This window comes from Dendrobates tinctorius, unplaced genomic scaffold (genome assembly GCF_039654945.1).
Source record: "Dendrobates tinctorius isolate UK_male_01 unplaced genomic scaffold, ASM3965494v1 ptg000007l, whole genome shotgun sequence".
Classification (NCBI taxonomy): Eukaryota; Metazoa; Chordata; class Amphibia; order Anura; family Dendrobatidae; genus Dendrobates; species Dendrobates tinctorius.
In genome coordinates, this window is record NW_027361675.1 from 3341336 (window position 1) to 3357650 (window position 16315).

Consider the following 16315-nt stretch of genomic DNA (forward strand, 5'->3'; position numbering starts at 1 on the left):
GCCCGAAATGACGGCGCATCATGATGCGCACACACCGCGCATCATGATGACGTCAGGCCGTCAATCAACTGAACTTCCGATTCCGATGCCGAATTCCGATATTGAAAAAATATCGGAAGTCGGTATCGGAATTCCGATACAGCAAGTATCGGCCGATACCCGATACTTGCGGTATCGGAATGCTCAACACTATTTATATGTGTTAATGGGTATAGTAGTAATTATCAGTGTTGTTCTGCTGCATCCATTTCCTAATATGTGCAATGTTGGCACTATTGGCTTTCACTCCATAATACTTCCAGATACATACACCTATTTCTGGCCTATTATTCCAATCCTTTGGACCTAAATAAATAATATGCAAAATAGGCAACTTTCGCCAAAAAGATACAGTTTTGGCTTAGAGAAAATGTGTCCTTCCATCTTAAAGGGGTTACCTGGGACTATTTTATTTTGTTTCTTGTGAGCCTAAGAAATTACAGGTAGGTAACTGTTAACTACCAGCCTGTTGTGCCTGACGCCGATCTCTACAGGTTCAGAGCGGTCACGAACCGCTGACACTGATTCTTTTGAAGGCATGTGGACAGAGCAACTGCTTCCTTTTGTTCTGCTCTATTAACAGAGCATGGGTGTGGATGTAATGCTATTTGACAGCCAGACTCTGCTGCATAACTGCAGGGAGCTGGCTGTCAATCAGCATGATAAGTGCAATTACTCCATGTCGACAGAGCTGCCCGGAAGAGGAGGAGCTGCTCTAATGACGTTAAGCAGCATAATGATCGGCAGGTGCTTGGTAGAATAGTCAGATAGTAAACAACTACCTGTCTTTCAGTTCCTAGTCCCTTGATAAAAAAAAATAGTCCCATAGTCCCAAGTAATTCCTTTAACTAAACAGGTTTGAGGCAACTTTCCAAATCTTCTTGAGCAAGCAAACCATAAAAGGTCTAGCAAAACCATGTTCCTATTTATATGAAGACTTTCACTAGGTGTAATGACAACTTTAGCACAATGAACCATTTTTGGCACAGTCAATACCAGTGAGACTTCATACAATATAAAAACAGCAACTACAACTAGATACCTCAGTTATAAAACAACTAAAACCTAAAAATCTCTACTACACAGAAATCATCAAACTTCCTATAATCTAACCTATCCAGTGTTAAAAACTCCTGTAAAAAGGGATTTTTGCCTATCGACAATCTTAACTTAATGTATAAGGGAACTAAACGAAAAATGAAAGCACAGGACCACCTACCAACACACCTTGGGAGAGGCGAACTCCACACACGCCGTCTACCTCCCAGGCAGGTGATGCGAGAAGCTCCTTCCAAACGGTATCCAGGGAAGCAGGAGAATGTCAAAGAATCACCAACTCCAAACTGTAGCCCCTTCCGGATGCTGTAGGCCGGGACCTCAGGTTCATCACATGGCTCCAGATCATACTCTGCAGTAACAAGCAAAATGATGCAAACAACCATAAATAATTGACAATAATGAAAGCATTACAATTTTGTAATAAATGAGTTAATGATGTGTTGCATCCCAAGGTTTTTTTTCTTGGTTTCTAAAGAAATATAGGTAGACCTACAGCAATGTATTAAAATAGGAAGGGATCATTATAAACAATTTAGCCACAGACAGTTCAAGTTAAATCAGTAGATCGATATTCTGTTTTAATGAGAACGATGTATTCTGTAGATATATCCCCCATTCAGGGACACCCTCATTCCCTGTCCTCACAAGTTACCTGGAAAACATTTCTGGAAATGACTAGATTTAAGACTGAAAAGCACAACTTGTACATTTCTAGGAAGGAGCAATTGCTGTCAGCCCGATAAAATAAATTATACATTGCAACTGGCAGGGACATATGATTAGAGAAGTGGATGCAGTGTATACAGAGCAGCAGTGTTAGACACACAGCCTCTGGCAGAACATTTGTATCCGTCACAAGGAAATTAAGTCTGAGCATCAAGGAAGGATGAGACAAGCAGAGCCGACTGGAGGTCTTGCCTTCTCACTCACTCAAGTACTGAAATCAGGATTACTAGGAATCTTGTTGTTAACCCCTTCACTGCCAGTATATATCATAATTGCACTACTTTTTATAGTTCTCATCCTGGTGAACAAGGAGCTTGAGGTAGAGATTTCAGCAGTACAAGATACAAGACATGATTTCATGCCTTCCCTTAAATTAAGTCCTCAGGCAAAAAACTTTGTCAAGTAGAATGCCATGACAAGCCCTTTCCCGAAGTGCTACACTGTCCAACCACATTAACCTGGATTCACAACCTCAATGTCACGACGTTGATTGCCAAATTTAGTCAATGTACTTCTCTTTAGTAACCATTTGCTTGTGCAGATCTTTTTAAAGATTGAACTACCATAAGGTCAAGTCTTTTTTATTCCTCTGTCAGACAGCTATACATTTTTTTCCTGCGCCTAAAAACTGTTTTATTGAAATATTAAGTTGAAATGTATCATTCGAGTTATATATAAATCTAAAGCAAAATATTCTGAGGAATAATCAGAACCTTAGGTCTGGAGATTAAATTAATTAATAAACTATATCAATCAATTCAAACAATTTTACTTATTGTTTAAGGTCAAATGATTTGTCAGCTAAATAAAGGAAAATGACGAATCATTAGGTTAATTAATTGATTTATTTATCTATTATGTCTGTAACAGAATTTTCTATAGAATTTTTATGCTTGATACAAAAGTTTATATAATTAGTAGAGCTCACTCAGCTGCATATGGAAGAAGACTGAGGAACACTGTCTTTTTAAACCTCTCCGTGGTTTATTAAGGATACTGCATGGCAAAAACAAAACATGGCCTTTCTGACATGAGGAAAAACAAAAACATGATTCAAAAAACAGTCTTTGTTGTTGTGGGGATCCCCCTGCTAGGGTTAGCAAACACATGGTTAGGATTAGCACAAACATGACCAGTCCTTTGGAGTTAGCCTCTCCAGACACACTAAACACTTAATGCCTCACAAGGTTGACTATTAAAATCCTAGACCACACCCTGGGGTGGAGAAATGGTGAAAAACCTTCCACTGGCTCTACGGTTGTTCACAAAAGCCCAGCCCTTAAAAATGGCTGCTTAACCCCTCTCAACACTGGTGTGTTGAGTGTGCTGGAGAAAAAACTTCTAGGTTTCAAATCACAATAATAGCCTCAGTGAAACATATCTCCCCTCCAGTACTTTGGCTTGTGACAAAGTCACTGGCAAAGAGGAATGTTAAATAAGCATAAGCGAACTCTTATCTTGCTATATTGTTACTTAAAGGAACTATCTGCTTAGGACAATCCTTAATTTTAAAAGGATGTTAAAGGTATTGTCTCAAGAGTACACTGCTCCCGAACCATGCTTTGCAGGGGATGGTTTGGTCCTCAACATTGACAGATGGGACCAGAGACATAGTTGCACCACTGGTCCAAACAGAGCACTCTCCCAGTCTGCTAAATGAGGCAACTTTACCTCTGCATCATATGAGAAGCACAGAGGGGCTGAGGTTGGTCAGATCCAGTGATTTGGCTAACTCCAGAAGCATACTAATGTTGTGCACTTTTTATCTAGGAAACCATCCATTCTGAGACTGCAAGGTGGCCAGCAACCTGCTGTACACAATAGAATTAAAAATCTCTCTGTTCTTGAGTATGGAGATGATTGCGGTATTCTGGAGCCACAATTGCACGTCACAGGGCACTGTGATGTGCATGGAAGGAGGGTGATATTATAATGAAGACAGGAGGCAGGGATTTCTTCCATGCAAGATATGTCCCAAAACCGGAAAGAAATCATTAGCATAAAGAAATGAAATAATTATTTTCAACAATAAGACCACTAATATGAAGCATACAGGTATGAATAGTTTAATATTTCTATCACCTGTATAACCATAGTTATAGACTATACAGGTCCCAGGGGGTGACAGATTCCCTTTAAGGCCGGGAATCTATCAGCATTTCAGGGACAAAAAAGTCCTTTGAATTCAGTGTATTTCACCACTGGATTTTCATGAAGCTCCTAGATGATGTGTACATGAAGTTTCCATCCAAATTGATCTTTTTGTTGCTGTTTTCAAGATCTTCTGGCAAGTTGCACAAGTATACATGGTAGAATAAATTAGTATATTTGTCTTATTTTAACGCAAGTGTAATGTGGCGCATGGCAAGGTACTTGTGGCTGGGTGTGTGGACTTGTGCTATGATGTCGCTATATCATTGCAGGCCGCATGATGCTGGTGACTTTGGCTCTCCAGGACCAGGTGTTGAAAAGTTCAATGAGGGAGACTACCAATCAAAAATAAACAGTCCTTTGTCAAACAGCAGCTTGGTGGGAGCTATATACAGGGTGGGCCATTTATATTGATACACCTAAATAAAATGTGAATAGTTGGTGATATCAACTTCCTGTTTGTGGCACATTAGTATATGGGAGGGGGGAAACTTTTCAAGATGGGTGGTGACCATGGTGGCCATTTTGAAGTCAGCCATTTTGGATGCAACTTTATTTTTTTTCAATGGGAAGAGGGTCATGTGATACTTCAAACTTATTGAGAATTTCACAAGAAAAACAATGGTCTGATTGGTTTTAACATGACTTTATTCTTTCATGAAATATTTACAAGTTTATGACCACTTATAAAATGTGTTTAAAGTGCTGCCCATTGTGTTGGATTGTCAATGCAACCCTCTTCTTTCACTCTTGACACACTGATATCAACACCACAGAAGAAATGCTGGCACAGGCTTCCAGTATCCATTGTTTCAGATACTGCACATCTCGTATCTTCACAGCGTAGACAATTGCCTTCAGATGACCCCAAAGATAAAACTCTAAGGGGGTCAGATTGGAAGACCTTGGTGGCCATTCAACTGGCCGATGATGACCAATCCACTTTCCAGGAAACTGTTCATGTAGGAATGCTCAGACCTGACACCCATAATTGATGGTATGGTGTGGTATATGGGGTACAAAGATAGTGGCGCCATTCTTCATCAATGGAAACCTCAATGCCACTGGGAATCTGAAACTGCTACATGATGATGTGTTGCCCTCTTTATTCACTGAAGATGGCACGTTCCCTGAGTTTTTCCAGCAAGATGGTGTACCACCACATTATGGGTGTCATGTCTGAGCATTCCTACAAGGAATCTGACCCCCTTAGACTAGCATTTCTTCTGCAGTGTTGCTATCAGTGAGTCAAGAGTGGGAGAAAAGGGTTGCATTGACAATCCAACACAATAGGCAGCACTTTGAACACATTTTATAAGTGGTAATAAAATTGTTAATAACTCATGAAAGAAAAACATTATGTTAAAACCAAGCATGTCATTGTTTTTCTTGTGAAATTCTCAATAAGTTTGATGTATCACTTGACATTCTTCCCATTGGAAAAAATAAAGTTGGATCCAAAATGGCCAACATCAAAATGGCCACCATGGTCACCACCAATCTTGAAAAGTTCCCCCCTCCCATACCATGTACTAATGAGCCACAGACAGGAAGTTGATATCACCAACCATTCCCATTTTATTTAGGTATATCCATATAAATGGCCCACCCTGTACAGTAGATATCAAGTGCAATACTTCACGAACATTTCCTTTAACACAAGGTCCATCTTTATCATCTTCACATACATTCTTCCTGTCCGTCTCAGAATGATTTAGTCCTCCCTCACTCAGTCTTATATCTTCACAACTACCCAACACAGTACTACAGTCCAGTAAGTGAGAGTCCTATTCTGAAAACATGGTTATGCATCCTCTTCCCTCTTAAGGGAACTAGTTTGCCAATATGGTGGGTACTTAGCGTCTCCGCTTCTGATATATTTTCTAACACCCACGAGGGGCATTCTCTTCATCTCATGTTCTCTGTCCTATCCTGACCTGTTATCTCTTTGAGTTATAAACTCACGCCATACTGCTAGGCATCCTGTCCCAGGACCCGTGTCCAATGCATCACTCTAGCAGTCAATAGGGGTAGCAGTCACTGGGGAGCGCCAGGAGAGAGGCAATAAAATAAGTGGGGGAAGGTGATCCACTGCAACTCCAGCCGTACACCTCCAAAGGAGGATAGTAAGCTTAGACAATGAGAATGAATGATCAGCGGAGGGCTAGGAACACAGTTCAAACAATTGTATCTTCTTTAGCCCACAACGCGTTTTGACGGTAAGGAGTTGTGGGCTAAAGAAGATAAAATTGTTTGTCTTCGTGATCCTAGCACTGCGCTGACCGTTCATTCTCATTGTCAATGCATCACTCTGTCCTTTGTTCGCTTCTCTCTTTCCCTCTCTCTTCTTATTCCGTATCATGCCATCCACTGCCTCGGTCACCACTCATGTCAGGGCCACCCACTTCACGTGGCTAAGCTCACTAATCAGACTATAGGTCTGCTTTTACTTCACGCTGGGCCTTGTCCGAATTCTTGACAGGAAACGGTCTCCTCTTTAGCCCTTCCCACTCTGGGCTAGTCCCAAGCTTTAACTCTGTCAATTCCTACGCACTACCTGTTTCTGGGCAGAACACAGCTTCATCACATGACAATGCAAAACATTAAACAAGCAAACATTATAATTAGAGTTGAGCATTCCGATACCGCAAGTATCGGGTATCGGCCGATATTCACTGTATCGGAATTCCGATACCGAGTTCCAATACTTTTAGCATATCGAATACCGGAATCGGAAGTTCCCATAATGCTATGAGCCAGTTTGATTTGATTCAGCCAATGACAATCCTCAGAAGTGTGGGCACATCCTGTTAGGCATGTAGTCATGTTAACTAATGGCATGGCTCTGATTGGCTGCTGAAATGATGTCATGATGCACTATAAAAGCCGCCGCCGCCATTTCGGGTTCACTCTGCTGTGAATTCAGTTAGGGACAGGCTGCTGTTCAAGACTGTGAGGGACAGTTAGAGATAGCGATTTTCACAATCATAGTGTGCTTTACCCAGGCTACATAATCCACCACTGTAGTTTTCTTTTGCCTTGCAGCAGTGTTCACAGCTGTCTGCAAGGTCTGTGTGAGTGCAGCTCATGCTGAGTAGTGTGTCCTGCAGTCACGTCTGGTTGTAGGCCGCTCAGCGTGTGTCACTGCCTCATACATATTTTTCTTTTTTTGCTGCTCATTCTTCATTCTCCTATTAGTGTGCATCCATCCGTATCCATATACGTTGGTTGCAAACACTATAGGAGTAGACAGCGGAGCCTCTCTGCAGCCTTTCAGTGCTAGTGCCCAGTTTGCTGCACTGTTCACGGCTGTCTGAGAGGTCTGTGTGTGAGTGCAGCTCACGCTGAGTAGTGTGTCCTGCAGCTACGTCTGGTTGTAGGCCGCTCAGCGTGCGTCACTGCCTCACACATATTTTTCTTTTATTGCAGCTCATTTTTTATTCTCCTATTAGTGTGCATCCATCCATATCCATATACGTTGGTTGCAAACACTATAGGAAAAGACAGTAGAGCCTTTCTACAGCCTTTCAGTGCTAGTGCCCAGTTTGCTGCACTGTTCACGGCTGTCTGAGAGGTCTCTGCGTGTGAGTGCAGCTCACTCTGTAGTGTGTCCTACAGCTACGTCTGGTTGTAGGCCGCTCAGCGTGCGTCACTGCCTCACACATATTTTTCTTTTATTGTAGCTCATTTTTCATTCTCCTATTAGTGTGCATCCATCCGTATCCATCTACATTGGTTGGTTGCAAACACTATATAGGAGTAGATAGAGGAGCCTATTTTCTGGCTTGTGCCCTTCAGCCGCAGCCAGATTAGTATTACCCTATTTTTGGAGCCTCATCTTTTGCATTGTAGATTACCTTCCTGCATTGTAATAGCTCCAAAAAGTTTGTGATACTATCGCTTTCAAATCTTTGGTCACATCCTTTTAGTTTTTTTGAAAAAAACAAAACAAAATAAAGTTCACCAAACACTCCATTTGACAGTTGTGTAGGCCACATTAGCTCATATTAAAGTGTATTCCACACATTTCATAAAATTAGTGTTTTTTAGACCTGTTACCAGCTGTTCAGGAATAAGCACACTAAGCCCCCCCTTTGTACTTTTCTGCCTATCTTTATCAGTCTACCAAGATGAAAAAGGCAGGGAGTAAGGCACGTGGGCGTGGAGTTTCAGCAGGGATAGGACGTGGGAATTCTGCAGGGAGAGGACGTGGGGATTCTGCAGGGAGAGGATGTGGGGATTCTGTGCCTGCTGCGGGCACCAGTGAGTCAGCATCCCCCAGTTTAAGCAGGCAACAGTCCTTTATGCGCAGCTTTGTAGGACCTCGCCGTACCCCACTGCTGTGAGAGGAGCAAATTGAAGCCGTTGTTGGATGGATGGCAGCTAACGCATCGACTTCAATGACTTCCACGTCCTCTCAGGGCCAGAGCACTGAAGAGCAACCATCTGTCTCTTCACCACCTGCCAAAGTGCCCAGGCAGTCAGAGAGCCCTGGACAGGAGCCATCACAGTCTCTACTTCTGTTCTCTGAATCTGTTGGCTTGGAAAGAGGGGGCCAGCCAAGCAGCATTCAAGAATGTGAAGAAGAGGGAGTATGCAGTGATGCGCAATGTTGTGAGTTCATTTTCCCCTTCGTCACTGAGGTCTGGTGAACTCCCTATTCTGGGAAAGGAAGGTAATGAGCCTGATTATCAGGCACCTGAGCCTAATGAGGATGACTGGCTGAGTGGAGTCACGGACTGGATATAAGGCTGCCGACGCCCTTCTGCCTTGCGGGTGATTTCTCTGTGGACTTCTAGGACACCAGTCTGATTCCTGCTCCTCTAAAGCTAAGTTTTCTGCTTTGCCTGTTCGCATTTTTGTTTTGTTTTTGTTTCCCTTGCTTTTCTGGATTCTGCCATTCCCTGCTGGGGTGAGCTGAATCTCCTTTTGCCTGTTGCTCTGTCTTCAGAATATTCCTGAGTACTGACATAGCTTTTTTGAAGCCTGGCGTCTTCAGGGCCTTTTTCACTGTCAGTCTATTGGCTCTTATTTTCATAGGGTTTTTCACGGATTGCAGACAGCTGCCTTCCTGTCCTTTCCTATTTAGTTAGCTTGGGCCCCGTCTTTGCTCAGTCTATCTTTCTGTCTGTGTTAGTGTTTTCATCTTGCTTCACCGTCATTATATGTTGGGGGCTGCCTATTGCTTTGGGGTCTGCTCTGGGGCAGTTTAGATTTCCCCTTTCTTTCTTTAGGCCTATTTAATTCTCCGGCTGTGATCGAGGGGTCTAGGGCATCGTAGGAACCCCCCACGGCTACTGCTAGTTGTGTTGATAGGTTCAGGGGTCTGCAATCCGATAGCTGCCAACTTCTCTGGTTTTCTGGACTTAGCTAGCATTTCTGTTTTTGCCTCCTATGGTGACTCAATCATAACAGAATCACCTGCCATACCGCAGATCCTAGGGTACTCAATAGCAGGAAAGAATTGTGTTTAAAAAAAAAAAAAAAAAAAAAGGTGTGTGTGTATATTCTTTCCTCTATATCTCTGAGGCCGTAGGGGGAATTTTTTTTTCTCTCAATGGAGATAAAGCAATTGTCTGATCGTGTGGAGCAGCTCGCTGCGGAAGTGCAGGGAATTTCCGCCTACCTTGCTCGTTCGCATGCTGTTGAGCCAAAGATCCCTACACCTGATGTATTTTTTGGGGATCGATCTAAATTTTTGAGTTTCAAAAATAATTGTAAATTATTTTTTGCCTTGAAGCCTAACTCGTCAGGGAGCTCCGCGCAGCAGGTTAAAATTGTCATCTCTTTGCTGCATGGCGATCCCCAGGATTGGGCATTTTCTTTGAAACCAGATGATCCTATTCTGACTAATGTGAACGCATTCTTTCAAGCTTTGGGGTTGTTGTATGACGAACCTAATGCTATTGATCAGGCTGAAAAGACCCTGTTGGCATTGAACCAGGGTCGAGATTCTGCAGAGTTGTACTGTCAAAAGTTCCGAAAGTGGGGGGCCTTACTACCTGGAATGATAATGCCTTGGCTGCTCTCTTTCGGAAGGGTTTGTCAGAAGCCGTAAAAGATACTATGGTGGGATTTCCTGTTCCCTCTGGTCTGGACGATTCTATGTCATTAGCCATTCAGGTTGATCAGAGTTTACGTGAACGCAGGATTGCACGAGAGGTGTTGCCACCGGTTGAACAGACGTCTGAACCTACACAATGTGATAGAGTTTTGTCTAAGGCGCAACGTCAGTAGTTCAGAAGGTGTAATAAGCTGTGTTTTTTCTGTGGAGATGCCTCGCATATTATTTCTGTTTGTCCTAAACGAGAGAAATGCTTTGCACACACGTTTTCTGTTGGTGGTGTTCAACCTAAGTTTCTTCTGGCAATTACTCTGATCTGCTCCCCGTCCACATTTTCCGCCAAGGCTTTTGTGGATTCGGGAGCAGCGCTAAACCTAATGGACTTGGATTTTGCTAAACGTTGTGGATTTCCGATGACACCTCTGCAGACGCCTATCCCTTTGAGGGGGATTGATGCTACTCCTTTGGCTAAAAATAAACCTCAGTTTTGGACCCAGGTGGTCATGCGGGTCGCCCCAGACCATCAAGAAAATTGCAGATTTTTGGTGTTGCATGGTCTGCATGATGCCGTTGTTCTGGGGTTTCCCTGGTTGCAAATTCATAATCCAGTTTTGGATTGGAAATCTGTGTCTGTGGTGAGTTGGGGTTGTCGGTGTGCCTTTAGTGAGGCTCCGGTTTTTTCCACCTCTCCTCAGTCGCATGATGTTCCTGACTATTTGGCGGACTTTTATGATGTATTTAGTGAGAATGAGTCTGCGTCCTTGCCTCCTCATAGGAGTTATGACTGTGCAATTGAACTAAGCCCGGGGTGTAAATTTCCCAAGGGTCGGCTCTTCAATTTATCTGTACCCGAGCACGAGGCTATGCGGTCCTATATTAAGGAGGCGTTGGAGAAGGGTCATATTAGACCATCCTCTTCACCCTTAGGTGCCGGGTTTTTTTTTGTGGCCAAAAAGGATGGTTCTTTAAGGCCTTGTATTGATTATCGTGCCCTCAATAAAATTACTATTAAATATCAGTATCCGTTACCCCTGATTTCTGATCTATTCTCTAGAGTTAGAGGTGCTTGCTGGTTTACCAAGCTTGACCTCCGGGGGGCGTATAATCTTATCCGCATTAAGCAGGGGGATGAATGGAAGACGGCGTTTAATACTCCGGAGGGACATTTTGAGTACCTGGTGATGCCTTTTGGGCTCACTAATGCCCCTTCTGTCTTCCAGTGCTTCATGAACGATATTTTCCGAGACTTTGTCGATAAATTTTTGATTATCTATCTGGATGATATTTTGATCTTCTCCAAGGATTGGGATTCTCATGTGGAACATATTCTGACTTTGTTCCGGATCTTGAGGGAGAATTCCCTGTATGTCAAAGGATCGAAATGCCTTTTTGGAGTACAGAGGATTTCATTTTTGGGATTTATTTTGTCTCCGTCAACTATTGAAATGGACCCGGCCAAGGTACAGGCCATTTATGATTGGGTTCAGCCCACTTCTTTGAAGGCCCTCCAGAAGTTTTTGGGTTTTGCTAAATTTTATCGGAAATTTATAGCAAAATTTTCTAGTATTGCCAAGCCATTGACTGATCTGACTAAGAATGGTGCTGATGTGTTGAATTGGTCTCTGGAGGCTGTTGCTTCCTTTCAGGAGCTGAAGCGAAGATTTACCTCCGCCCCGGTTTTGCGGCAACCTGATGTCTCACTCCCGTTCCAGGTAGAGGTGGATGCTTCTGAGATTGGTGCAGGAGCTGTTTTGTCCCAAAAGGATCCTATAACATCTAAGATGAATCCCTGTGCTTTCTTTTCCCGAAAGTTCTCTCCATCTGAACGTAACTATGATGTGGGGAATTGGGAACTGTTGGCCATGAAATGGGCATTTGAGGAGTGGAGACATTGGTTGGAGGGAGCAAAACATCAAGTTGTGGTCCTCACTGACCACAAGAATTTGATTTACCTAGAGTCGGCTAAACGCTTGAACCCTAGACAGGCTAGGTGGGCCTTGTTTTTTACACGTTTTGATTTTGTGGTCTCTTTTCTTCCTGGAACTAAAAATGTCAAGGCAGACGCCCTCTCTAGGAGTTTCTTTGCTGATTCTCCTGTGGTGACCAAGCCTGCTACCATCTTAGGCGAAGGGGTAGTTCTTTCTGCCATCTCGCCCGATTTGAGACTTGCTCTGCAAGAGTTCCAGGAGGACAAACCTGAGCGTTGTCCCAGTGGAAAGTTGTATGTTCCTGACCAGTGGAAGAAGAGAGTGATGTCTGAAGTTCATTGCTCTGCATTGGCTGGTCATCCAGGTATTTTTGGTACTAGAGATCGGGTGAGTCGCTCTTTTTGGTGGCCCACCTTGTCTCATGATATCAGGAATTTTGTGCAGTCCTGTGGGACTTGCTCCCGGTCTAAATCTTGTTCTCGCTCTAGTGGGTTGTTGATGCCTTTGCCGGTCCCCAGGAGGCCATGGACCCATATTTCAATGGATTTCATCTCTGATATGCCTGTCTCTCAGAGAATGCCTGTTATTTGGGAGATTTGTGATAGGTTCTCTAAGATGGTTCATCTTGTACCACTCCCTAAGTTGCCATCTTCCTCTGAGTGGGTGCCCCTGTTTTTGCAACAGGTGGTTCGCTTACACGGGATTCCTGAGAACAATGTATCTGACAGAGGAGTTCAGTTTGTGTCTAGATTTTGGAGGACTTTCTGTTCCAAGCTGGAAATTCAGTTGTCCTTCTCCTCTGCTTTTCACCCTCAGACCAATGGGCAGACAGAGAGAACAAACCAGACCTTGGAGTCGTATTTGAGATGTTTTATTTCCGCTGATCAGGATGATTGGGTTTCATTTTTGCCCTTGGCCGAATTTGCTTTAAATAATAGAGCTAGTTCTGCCACTTTGATGTCACCTTTTTTTTGTAACTTTGGGTTTCATCCTCGATTTTCTTCAGGGCAGGTGGAGCCTTCTGCCTGCCCAGGTGTTGACACTGTGGTGGAGAGAATGCACCAGATCTGGGACCAAGTGGTGGATAAGTTATCTCTCTCCCAGGAAAAGGCCCAGCGGTTTTCCAATCGACATAGGACCATTGGTCCCGAGTTTAAGATTGGTGATATGGTGTGGTTATCATCAAAAAATATTGCTATGAAGGTGGCTTCTCCTAAGTTTAAGCCTAGATTTATTGGAACTTACAAGATTTTGGAGATTATTAATCCGGTCTCTTTTCGTTTGGCTCTTCCTGTCACATTTAAAATCCATAATATGTTCCATAAGTCCTTGGTGAAGAGGTTTGTTGAACCAGTTGATCCTGGGGTGGCACCTCCAGACCCTGTATTGGTTGAAGGTAACATGGAATATGAGGTAGAGAAAATACTGGATTCCCGTCTGGCTAGACGGAGACTCCAGTATTTGGTTAAGTGGAAGGGTTATGGTCAGGAGGATAATTCCTGGGTCTCTGCCTCTGATATTCATGCCAAAAGATTGGTGCGTGCCTTTCATCGGGCTCACCCTGATCGCCCTGGTGGCATGGTTGAGGGTTCGGTGACCCCTCCTCAAGGGGGAGGTACTGTTGTGAGTTCATTTTCCCCTTCGTCACTGAGGTCTGGTGAACTCCCTATTCTGGGAAAGGAAGGTAATGATCCTGATTATCAGGCACCTGAGCCTAATGAGGATGACTGGCTGAGTGGAGTCACGGACTGGATATAAGGCTGCCGACGCCCTTCTGCCCTGCGGGTGATCTCTGTGGACTTCTAGGACACCAGTCTGATTCCTGCTCCTCTAAAGCTAAGTTTTCTGATTTGCCTGTTCGCATTTTTGTTTTGTTTTTGTTTCCCTTGCTTTTCTGGATTCTGCCATTCCCTGCTGGGGTGAGCTGAATCTCCTTTTGCCTGTTGCTCTGTCTTCACAATATTCCTGAGTACTGACATAGCTTTTTTGAAGCCTGGCGTCTTCAGGGCCTTTTTCACTGTCAGTCTGTTGGCTCTTATTTTCATAGGGTTTTTCACAGATTGCAGACAGCAGCCTTCCTGTCCTTTCCTATTTAGTTAGCTTGGGCCCCGTCTTTGCTCAGTCTATCTTTCTGTCTGTGTTAGTGTTTTCATCTTGCTTCACCGTCATTATATGTTGGGGGCTGCCTATTGCTTTGGGGTCTGCTCTGGGGCAGTTTAGATTTCCCCTTTCTTTCTTTAGGCCTATTTAATTCTCCGGCTGTGATCGAGGGGTCTAGGGCATCGTAGGAACCCCCCACGGCTACTGCTAGTTGTGTTGATAGGTTCAGGGGTCTGCAATCCGATAGCTGCCAACTTCTCTGGCTTTCTGGACTTAGCATTTCTGTTTTTGCCTCCTACGGTGACTCAATCATAACAGCGCAACTTCTTTGTCCCTCTGAATCTGAAGAGGCGGGTGGGCCAGTGCCTATGGTCAGCACACCTCAGTACGCATCAGATGATGACAAGACTCAGGTGCCACTTTCTGGTGCGTACGGTGCTGGCGAGACTACCCAGGAGAAGCAGGTGTTTGAAGAGGGGAGTGTAGATGATGAGGTCCTTGACCCATCATGGCGTGAGGAACAGGAAGTTGGTGGGAGCAGCTCTGAGGAAGAGACTCCCCGAACGGCCACAACAGGAGGGTGAGGGAGGGGGCAGACTTGGTTGCCTGTAGCCTCCACTTCGGCACCCGTTACGAGCATTCCTCTTCCAAAAGCCAAAACGGGCGCTCCCAAGACTTGCAGTGCGTGGTCCTTTTTTGACACAGTTGCAGATGACATTTGCTTTGTCAAATGCAAGCTGTGTCATCAGAAAGTCAAAAGAGGGAAAAATGTCAGCAACCTCAATACCACAAATATGTGGAAACATGTGCGGACCAAGCACGAGCTGGAGTTACACAGACACACTGAAGAGGTAGGCCAACGTACAGCACCACCTACCACCTCTTCAGCTCGTGTTGGGGCCTCTTGCTCCAGCTCACACACAGCTGGTTCGGCTTCCTCACAGGATCGCCAAGGAAGAACCTCTGGCACTGTTGTCCAGAGACCCAGTGACATTCCACCCACAGCACCACGTTCCCAGTCATTCTCACACTCCCAGGTCACTCTGCAGCCATCGTTAGCACAGGCATGGGATAAAAGGCGGCCATACTTGGCAAACCATCCCCGAGCACAGGCTCTGAATACTGGCATTGCCAAACTACTGGCCCTTGAAATGCTCTCATTCAGGCTGGTGGAGACTGACACCTTCCGAAACTTCATGGCATTGGCAGTCCCACAATACACCGTGCCCAGCCACTTTTATTTCAGCAGGCAAGCCGTCCCTGCCCTGCAAAAGCATTTGGAGGGAAAAATAAAACATGCGCTACTAAACGCCGTCAGTAGCAAAGTCCACCTGACCACCGATGCGTGGACCAGTAACCATGGACAGGGACGATACCTTTCCCTCACTGCCCATTGCGTCAATGTTGTGGAGCCGGGTACAGATCTGGAGAGTGGCACTGTACATGTTCTGCCAACTCCACGGATTGTAGGAATCCAGTCTGTACACATTGACTCCTCCTCCTATTCAAGTTCCTCAGAAATAGCGCTGCAGGAGCCTGTTACGACCGATATGAGCACAGCCGTGGCCAAACGTCAACAGGCCGTACTGAAATTAATTTCTTTGGGGAATCGAAGCCACACAGCACAGGAGCTCTTGAATGCCATCAAGCAGGAGAGCGACGTGTGGTTTCTGCCAGCGAATCTCCAGCCAGGCTTGGTAGTGTGTGACAATGGCCGAAATCTGGTGGCAGCTCTTGGCCTAGGCAACCTCACTCACATCCCATGTCTGGCACATGTGCTGAACTTGGTCGTGCAGAGCTTTCTGAGGGACTATCCGGATCTTGATGCACTGCTGCACAAGGTCCACATAGAGTGCGCTCACTTGTGGCGTTCCAGCACGGCAAGATCGCGCCTTGCTGCTCTGCAGTGCCGATTACGCCTCAAGGAACATCGCATCATATGTGACCTACCCATCAGGTGGAATTCAACGTTACATATGTTGGAGCGATTGTGTGAGCAGCAGGCTGCAGTAATGGAGTACCAGCTGCATCAGGCGCAAACAAGTCGCACTGTGCGCCGGTCACACTTCAGCACCACTGAGTGGGCCTCTATGAAGGACGTCTGCCTCGTTTTGCGTGCCTTCGATGATTCCACGCGGATGGCGAGTGCAGATGATGCACTAATCAGCATTACTGTCCCCCTTATCTGCCTGCTTCAAAGAACACTGCAAGCACTAAGGGAGGAGGTTTAGGAAGAGGTGGAGGAGGA

General features: G+C 44.8%; 1 protein-coding gene across 1 annotated transcript in view; it reads right to left on the reverse strand.

Moving 5' to 3' along the window:
* Positions 1-16315, reverse strand: part of CSMD2 (CUB and Sushi multiple domains 2) — a 1542159-nt gene that overhangs the window by 342944 nt on the left and 1182900 nt on the right. Inside the window, exon 21 of the mRNA XM_073571899.1 lies at positions 1259-1447. Within this exon, the coding sequence (XP_073428000.1) occupies positions 1259-1447 (189 nt within the window). The remainder of the gene's footprint in view (positions 1-1258; positions 1448-16315) is intronic.